Source organism: Acyrthosiphon pisum, chromosome A1 (genome assembly GCF_005508785.2).
Source record: "Acyrthosiphon pisum isolate AL4f chromosome A1, pea_aphid_22Mar2018_4r6ur, whole genome shotgun sequence".
NCBI lineage: Eukaryota > Metazoa > Arthropoda > Insecta > Hemiptera > Aphididae > Acyrthosiphon > Acyrthosiphon pisum.
The window spans coordinates 88,369,269-88,379,227 of record NC_042494.1 but is presented as its reverse complement, the minus strand read 5'-3'; the positions used below and the strand labels follow the sequence as shown (position 1 = coordinate 88,379,227).

Below are 9,959 nucleotides of genomic sequence, written 5' to 3'. Positions count from 1 at the left end.
CAGTGAAAATTTCATGTATCTACAGTCATTTGTTTTAAAGTTACACTAAAAACCCAAAATCAATTTTCTTGAAAACAGATTTTGCGTAAAAATTCCCGTTTTTCCTTAATTTTTCTTTTGTTTCTCACGGCGCTTTTGAAAACTATTGGAAAAAATTTACTTTTGACCACATAAAGTACCAACTAGATTCACTTTCCTATCAGAAAAGATATTGTTGAAGAAAATCCAAGCACTTTTACTGTCCTAAAAGGTGATGACAGACACCAAAAAAAAACACATCATTGTAAAATCTATACATTCATCTTTCCACTCAGAATCTAAAAAAGCATGTAAGTGGATGTCAGTTGTGCAGTAGGTTATAAGCAATGGTGGGCAAGTTAATGAAAATAATTAACTCAAGTTAAGTTAAGAGGACAGAAGATCGATAAGTTAAAAGTTAACACCTAACAAATTATAAATTTAACTCGATAAGTTAAAAGTTAACAGTTAACAAATTATAAATTTAACTCGATAAGTTAAAAGTTAACATTTAACAAATTATAATTTTAACTCGATAAGTTAAAAGTTAATATTAAAAAAATATTAACTAAACTCAGTTTAAAAAAATTTAATCTATTTTTTTTTTATTAATATGTAAATCACATAAAGAATCTTTTTAGTTTCTAATTTATAAAAAACAATTTTATTGAACTTTTATCATAATGTACACTGTATACTATTTTACTTTTACTTTACTATTAAAAACATTTATAATTCCAATTCGCATAATATATAATTTACAACTTAATAAAATATTATATGAATATACACTAGTTAAGTTGATTAGAAAATAAACTAACTAGTTAAGTTAAAAAGTTTAAAAAAAATTAACTTTTTGACTTAACTTTAATTTTATAACTAGTCAATGTATAATGGATTGTATTAAACTTGAATTCAATGATATAATATCATTGTATAAGGAAAACGATTCTGAGTGGAGATGGTTTATCAGTCTGGATATTTTATATTGTTATTATTTATTATATCCTGTAAGTTGAATTAATATTGAAATATTAGACCGATACAATACAAAAAAATTAAGAGGGTACGCATAGGTATGAAAAAAATTACATTAAATTTTCTGGGACACCCTAACCGATATGGTATATTTTAATACTTTATACAGTGTGTATATTTTGGTTTGTTCATCGGATTTAATGGGTACTGCCGACAATCAACTAACAATACTAACCGACAATTTTAATTTAATGAAATAGTTTATTACCAAAATGTTGATAGAATATCGATCTTCCCGAAAATGTGTTGTACAACTTGCTGAATAACTGATAATTATTTGAAAAATACACATGAATAAAAGATTATAAAGCTTATATTATAAATTCGAATAATTATGACCAAATATATGTACCTACCATGATCAACGTTTGATGCACAAGTCTATGTTTTAATAAATTATTTATCAAATTCCATCAGGTTTTAAATAAAGTATATAGATAATACAACTAAACCCACGTCCCAATTATTCATAAACAATCTAATTAGTATACAATTTATATTAGGTACTGTTCACAAAGATACGTGTAGGTACGAATTAAATATTATGAAATGTTATGAATGTAAAACACATTAATTAGACTCTACTATCGCGTTATAAAAATATTTAAACATAATCTCTTATGTTATAAGGTTCATATTATAATCAGTAATCACATTGAATTTTTTTCATTTTTATTTAATAATCAATTTTTGATGTGTAAACATCTATGCTAGGTACCGGTTTGTAGTACGACCTTCTTGGGGAATCGAGCGTCAGGCGTAAGTCATGTAGATGTGACTGCTTGAGTGTGTGTGTGTGAGGCTATTGCGCACAATATTATATATTCGCGCAGGCTACCCAACGTGCACGCTAGCATTACTTAACGGAGGAAACACGTGTTTAGTACGTTCTTTCGTTCTGTGTTATATTGAATATTTAATAATTGTTAAAATTTGTGTGTGAATTCGTGATAAAGAAAAATATTATAGATTATAATACAATGTATTAAATAGGTACCTACATCATAATATTATTATGAACTAGTTCCTTTTCCACTTTTCAGTGTACTTTTGTACTAAGTCCGAGTAGATTTGTTAGACAAAACGCAAGTTAATTTTGTATTTATTAAATTGTAGTACTTCCACAGTTCCACTTTCCATATTTAAAATCAAACCCTGCACTCTGCGGTACTGTAAATAAAACAGTGTCGAGAGTTGTAATCTCCTATTGCGTATAATGCGTGACAAAACTGCATAGGTATTTGACACAATAATATGTAACTGATTAATCTAACTATAAGGTGACATATTATTATTTATTAATTATCAGCATTCGTAACGAGCAAAAGCAGTCATACGCGTAGAACCACGATTCCTAAACGTGTGACACCATTATCTTTTGTCGACATTAAAATTCATCGAATTCCAACGGACAAATGGACGAACGAAAACAAAAGTTGACCGTTAAAACTCAGTTAAAGGCTATTATAGTATAGAGTTCAGTGGTTAAAGGTTATTTAGTTACGGTACGATTGTTACGGCCGTAGCCATTTTCCTCCAAAAACGAGATACCGTTTTCCTCCACTGTCCATTTCTCCAAAAAAATAAAAAATAATTCTTGACCATTTTCCTCCACTTTCCATTTTCTTCCAATAAATAATGAAATAGTTAATACAAATAATTTATGCATAGCAAAAATAATCGATTTATTTTATTTTGGTGATGGCAAATGATTTGGATGTACATTTTTGTGTAATTCATCGGCTACTATTTCATCAGTTTTATTAGTGTATAATATAACTGCTTGACAAGTAGTCTAACAACATCGCCAACGTGATAATCCAGATTTTAACTCATATGCTAAAAAATATTTGTAACCATCACGAATTAACAAACGTTTTGTGTGTAATCATAATAATAAGTGACAACTGATACACAATATAACATAAATAAGTATATACGTATATGCCCGAATGTTATATGAGCGTATCTTTATTAGGCTTAATCGATAGCTGATATAGATAGCCGATACCAGAGTGTAATCATCAACCGATGAGCGCAAAATGTGATCCTAGCTTTACTCTATGTATTTATAAGACGGGACGTTAACACTGGCTAAAATATTGGAGGAAAATAGACAAAATTACAGTCTAAATTAATTTGGAGGAAAATGGAAACCAACCTTTTTTTTGTGGAGGAAAATGGACAGTGGAAGAAAACGGTATCTCGTTTTTGGAGGAAAATGGACCCACCCATTGTTATGGTAGGTGAACAAACACGTGTACTTACCTACTTATGTGTGGCAAAGCTTCCGGGAGCTAGTTAGTTACTTACTCTGAGTCACATTGTGCGGCTGGTACCAGCTACAGTTTTATAATTACAATTTATCATTTTTATCTTTCAATATACTTAAATACAGTATTTATTTATTTAATATTAACTGGTGCCCATTTAAGATAAAGTACGGTAATATTGGTATTTACAATTAGCAAGTATCTTTATAAGTAGTTTGTATTTGGGGAGTTTGTTTCCATTTTTACAGGGAGATAAAAAAAAAAAAATTAACCAGGGATGTCTGCTTTAGACATTGCAATCAATTTCCCAGTAACTTTCTATAGGAAATTTAAACGATTAACTAAAACGTTTTTTGATACTTACTTAACATTTTCAGAAATAAATAAAAACAATTTTTTCTCAATAACAATTTTTATTTATTTTTTTAATCAGTTAATAGTAATTTACATTAAATATGAAATATAAACAATTTTGAATTATTATTTACACTAGTTTTCTTATAGTACAGGAATGTCAAAAAACGAATATGTGAACGCCACTCATGCTTGTAATTGTAAGTCTAAATCATATGATACCACTTGCTATAATAAACTTGTTTAAATTAATCATATTTTATTAATTTATAATAATTTATAAATAAGTAATGAATTAATCAACTTAAATGTGATAAAATTTGATTTTATACCTTCTGATCTTGTTATCAAGTAAAATACCTACTAGATAACGCGTCAAGTATTATTTTAAAATATAAGGTTTAAAATAAAAGATTCAAGTTCAATGTACCAACCAGATAAGTATTCCCTCTCTACGCGATTATTTCATTCGATTTTATGTTCATATTAGTTTTTATATTCATTTTAATTTTCAAAAGTTAAGTATATAACAAATATGTTGGTTTATGTAATGAGTAATGACGTATATTCGTTTCGCAAATATGACGTGTTGTAAAGATCGTAATATCGTTAAAAAACGTGATTTGTATATTCAAATACATATATTATTAAGTTAATAAAGTTATAATAAAGCGTTTTAGAAAATAACCTTATGACAAATATTACTCAAAAAACGGCGAAAGTCAAAATAACTCGTTGCAATACAATATGATTCCAGTTGGTCATAGGGAGATGAAATTTTAACCAGAAATGATCTTCATTCATTTGTCGTTTATCAAGTCTCCCTGTGATTTTCTACAGAAAATAAAAACAAATAACTAATAGTTTCTATTTCAACAAATTTACTATAGATTAAAATTTAAACTTAAGCTTTGTCTTTATAAATACAAATATATAATTGAATGTCAAATGTTTTTGAGCATTTTATCAATAATATATAATATTATTATATTTACTTTTTTTTCAACATAATATTCACTTTCACACATATAATATATTCAGCTCTAAGAATATTGGTTAATGATAAAATGTTTTGAACAGATATTATGTCATTTGTCATTGTAGCCATGGAATTTGGATCTACTATAATGTTAACGAGCCGTCTAAGCGACATATGAAACGGTTGAGCTAGTTTAAGTTACTGGAGCCATAATATGTGCACTAGACTCAAGGTACCTAATTATAATATAATATGGTCTCTACAGAATGTGATTCGTAATGAGAATTCTATAAATATACAATCTATTATAAATACAAACCAGAACACGTTATTTTAGTTTCAAAATTTGAATATATTATTTATGTGTTAGTGTACTTTTTAGAACTCCTTCTGTGATTAAATCAATTTATTAATGATGTACATTAATAATATGTTTATGTTTTATAAAAATCATTATTTTCAGTAGGTATATTTCAAGTATTTTTGTTTTGTTGAACATTTAGTACTAAATAAGTGAAACACTAGATATTTTGTTCAAAGTTTGTTAAATATTAATCAGTTTTTACTAAATAAGAATTTAAATTCAAATATAACCGCAAGTGTATAATGTCTTTATAATGATAACTATATCATGCGTAGTCAATGTACGTGCTGAACTTAGCGCACCGCCAAAGGACTACTCGAAGACGTTCAAGAACACTGATTTGGTTGTTGGTGCCTTCAGAAAACTAAGTGGCTCACCAACTACCTCCGCCTTTTACCATGGAGGATAGGCAACCTAATTTGCATGACGACAACTGTGCCGAGGACGAGAGGTGACACATGGAATTAAGGAAACTACAAGTTAATTTTTAGGGGAAGAGGTCTCTGTGGTCGAATCGGTATGGTGCAATGACCACATAGCTCACACGACATAGCGATTTAAAATTAACCTTAAAATTACTAAGAAAACGATGATGATGCACTTATTCCTGAACAACGGTAGCTGGACTCGACGGCTTGAGGGGGGGGGGTCTCTAACATACCACGGCGGGTGCTGGCGGTTTTACGCAAGAGTAAGTCTAGCACCAGTTCCGAATAGCAACCGGTCGATGTTTGTATTAATGGACGTTGTTGTGCACAGTTGGCACATACGTCACGCAAGAAAATCCACACACAGAATAATAGAATAATAGAGTAATATACAAATGTCGTTTAACTGTTGGTAACGACGAGGCTTTATTTCAATATTAATAATAATATATCTTGTCTCATTGACTTGTCGCAGTGAAAATACAAAATAATAATATTTCTGGTCACATCGACCACACAGATCAATTTAACATAATTGTAATAAAGAAAACATAAGTGTTTTGTGTGTACCAAAAAAAATTGTACGAAAAAAAAACATAACAACACGAGTGAGTGACAAAAAACAATATGAGATGAAAAACAATGTTGGCTGCAATAACAGAAAACAATTTTATTCTAACAACATTGATAATAAATATGAGGCATAAGGCCGAACAATAAAGAAAGACATAGATTAGACATAGGTTTGACATTAAAAGGTGCCATATTGCTCCATCCTGGAGTTATGTGTTACAAATTGTTGTTTGTATAAAATATTTTTTACTTATAAATATTATGTTGATGACCAAGTCATCAACATTATATTAATTATTAGATGTGTATCTAATGTAAATTAAAAATTATAAATGATTTTACTACACTACTTTTGTGTAAAACACAAAAAACGAAAATTGTACCATAATAATATATGGGTTAATTACGAGACGGGATGTGCCGGCGCTAATATCAACGTAATAGTGAAATTTCTGTGACGACTCGATAATCAACTCGCGTTCATGTGACGTGTACTTAACCAAGACCGGACCGGATGGTGCTGCATATATTGTGTCGTCAGGTGGTGGTGTCGTGATGCAAGTGATTGTCTCGGGTCCGGATGTCCTGGGGTCCGCACAAACCATTCCGGCCACCGTCACCATTACCGTTCGGTTCTCCTCAAATATCAAGTGGTTCTTTACGGTAATCGTTATAGTCGTGCCACCAGCCATTGTCCCAGATAGTGGATCGACGGATGTCACGTTTATTTCGGCACATTGATTATTGACTTCTCGCGTCTTAGAATTCCAAGATTTTCCAACATCATTGTGCCACAGGTACAATTCATTGCGACCTTCACAGGAGTTTCCTGACGAACACAATCTAATGTAGTGTGCGAAGCCATATTCATTCCACGTGCAAGTCGCACAGTTTTCGTCCTTTTTGTCCTCGGCACATTCGTGTTCATAAAACGTTACATAGTGATCGGTAACGTTTTCCAAGCGCAGTAAGACTCTATTAAATTTAATATAAATAAATGCAGTAAATGATTGCACACTGTGCAACTTAAAGTTAGTTGTCAAAATTGTTGCTGTACATATAATCTCGTCATTTTTTATGGTTTTATTATAAAAATCTATTGTCGTTGAATTACAAATGAATTTACTTTCTTTAAGATATTTCATGAAATTCACATGATCGTTTGATACCTTAACTATGTATTCCAAATGATTAATTGTATTATTATATTCATATTTTTTAACTACTGAAAATCGTGGACATTTCTCTTTACCGTAGATTGTAAGATTTGACAAGTGAAAGTGATTGTAGTTGACACACTCCTGTTCTTCTAAGGACCATGCACATTGAGCTTTGATTGTACATTTGGTGCACGTCAATGCATCTGAGCAGTTTTCATTATTTAAGTCTGTTCCTAGTGTGGTACCATGTGATTCAAATATCAGAGCCTAAAGAAAGCATAATTTAATATTTTGTATTTACATTCCAAGTACGTTATTATAATATTGTCACATTTAAATGATAATTTTAATTTAGTAAAATAATACATTTCATTTTTTTTCCTAACTAATTTTGAAGAATGAGGTAAGATAATAAAATAGTAGATTTAACTCATATAGGTACCGGCTCTACATATTTCACAATTCAAAGCTCCACGCAATTCAAAGAGTATTATTTTATTCACTGTTCATATATAGTTAAGTGAATTAAATTTAAAAAAATATCGTTATTATTTTTTTATTTACTTCTTTTTTTTTTTTTTATTGAGTAAAAAGACAATCTACATTCTATACAACAAATATGCACATTAATTAGATGAGATAAAGGATACAACAAACAACAATGAATAATATGATTTTGGGGAATTACCCAGTGGTAACACCCAGATTTACTTTTAAAAATGAGTTTAATATCATTTATTGAATATGAAAATATTAATTTTTTTTGTTTTGGTTAAATTGTTTAATGTTTGGTATTAAAATATTTATGAATATCTCATTAAAAGTAAAATATTTTCATTGTTCATCAAATATAATTTTAAATTTGTATTAATATTGTACTTACCATTGTATATATAAGTAATAAAAGTCCATTCTTAGAATTGTGGTTCAAATAATTTTTTTTTTTGCCATACTTTTTGCAATTAGCCATGGTGCTATTCAATTGTTGTATGTCCCAAGATATTGTTCATTCACAAACAATTATTTTATTATTATTGACTCCTTCCAGATTTCTGCTTTAAAAAATTCAAATTTTTAGTGTATAAGATTTTTATTTTATACATACAATAATATATTATTTTCTATAAATACCAGGGCTTACAACTTTTTACTGTTTTCGAATATAGATATATACCAATACCATTTAAAACCAAAAACAAAATCAAAACCGAAATCAAACTAAAAAGAGGAGGGCAACTGCGTTTCGCCTTGCTGTAAAGTTCACAACAAGTGGGTCACATTATAATGGATGGTATTTTGAATTCAATGATATAATATCACTGTATAAGAAAAACGATTCTGAGTGGAGACGGTATTTCAGTCTAGGTATAAGACATATTATATACTTATATCTATGGAATTAAAAAAAAATTGACCTATAATAAATTCCAAATTAATCATATCATAATATCCATTAGGTACTTATAACCAGGTTGTAAATCAAAAATAATAATACCGTTTACCGTTATATGGATATTAAACGTTATGATCGAATGACTGTTTAATGTTATAAAGAATTTAAACGTTATTCAACTAAAGCGTTTAAACGTTTTAAAAATGTAAACGTTATGACGCGTTTAGCGTTATCTGATGGATATAGCTTGTTTCCCACACAAAACAGAGTGATTGAAAAATATAATATTACAAAAATAAACCATAATATATATATTTTACTGATAGTTATAATTTTATAAATATTTTTATATTCAGGCAATAATTGCATAAATATAATTATTATATGTTTCAATCATTTATCGTTTCTGTTTCGTTATCCATTATCCGTTTTCAATCGTTTATCGTTTAGCGATATGTTATCCTTTAACCGTTTCAATCGTTTTTTGATATGTTTAAAGTTATACTCATAACGTTATAAAAACATTTTGAAGTCCTGCTTATAACGCGTTATATATCAACAACAAACCGTGATACTATCACAGATATATTATAATAGTATACTTTAGAAATTTCAAGTACCCACGAATAATATTATACAATCACAACAAATTAACTAAAATAGTTATTCTATGTTTTTTAATGTGTAAATTCGTCCATATTTGAACTTAAAATGATTATAAAAATAAACTGTGCTTATGTATTTTTTAGACTTTTTGGTAACAGGATTAATTAATAACGTGGAATCTTGTTTTAAATTTCCAATCCTTAGATATAAAAGTTGAACATTTTATAAATTACTAGCTGAACCCGTGCACTTCGTTGCCCGTTGAATGTATCAATTCTATATGACTGATTCGTAGCAGTATATTATCAGGTAGGCAATCTACCTGCGGTAGATAACGAACCACGTGCTATTTATACGTAAGTGTATGATTTAACTCTAAAGTATCAAAGTTATACTTAGTTTGTCGTATCCAGCTATGGTGGATTAATATAATCAATTAATACTAAATCATAACCTAACCTGACCGTACTAATATCAGATGAATAAAAAAATCAAATTTAACCATTTTTAAATTAGCCTATCTTCTACCCAGAGGTCTAATCTACACACAAACATTCATTTTTATATATAAAAATAAGAATGGGCTGAGACAATGGTCAAACGACCGATATTGGCCGCGTCTCCTTCAGTAACGACGGCGTTACGCAAGTGGATGTACTCGTCTGATCGTAACTTCGACTGATTGAAACGCATGAGATTGAGATGCTCCATAAATATTCAAATTAAAAAAAAATATATAATAAATATTATTCTCAACTCCTATAACTCATAGC

General features: G+C 29.1%; 1 protein-coding gene and 1 long non-coding RNA gene across 7 annotated transcripts in view; both read right to left on the bottom strand.

Moving 5' to 3' along the window:
- LOC107883986 overlaps positions 1 to 1,928 on the bottom strand; it is a 3,506-nt gene extending 1,578 nt beyond the window's left edge. Inside the window, exons 1-2 of the long non-coding RNA XR_001679631.2 lie at positions 1,413 to 1,928; positions 1,265 to 1,322 (exon numbers count right to left, since the gene is read on the bottom strand). This is a non-coding gene — a long non-coding RNA (uncharacterized LOC107883986). The remainder of the gene's footprint in view (positions 1 to 1,264; positions 1,323 to 1,412) is intronic.
- A 3,911-nt stretch (positions 1,929 to 5,839) lies between these two features.
- Positions 5,840 to 9,959, bottom strand: part of LOC100165673 — a 21,572-nt gene continuing 17,452 nt past the window's right edge. For 3 of the 6 annotated variants that reach the window (XM_001950609.5, XM_029487713.1, XM_029487715.1), the window contains exons 2-3: positions 8,071 to 8,242; positions 5,840 to 7,454 (exon numbers count right to left, since the gene is read on the bottom strand). In XM_001950609.5, the coding sequence (XP_001950644.2) occupies positions 6,369 to 7,454; positions 8,071 to 8,157 (1,173 nt within the window). In that variant the 5' untranslated portion in view covers positions 8,158 to 8,242 and the 3' untranslated portion in view covers positions 5,840 to 6,368. The remainder of the gene's footprint in view (positions 7,455 to 8,070; positions 8,243 to 9,959) is intronic. The other 3 variants (XM_029487711.1, XM_029487712.1, XM_029487714.1) reach the window with 1 other exon arrangement.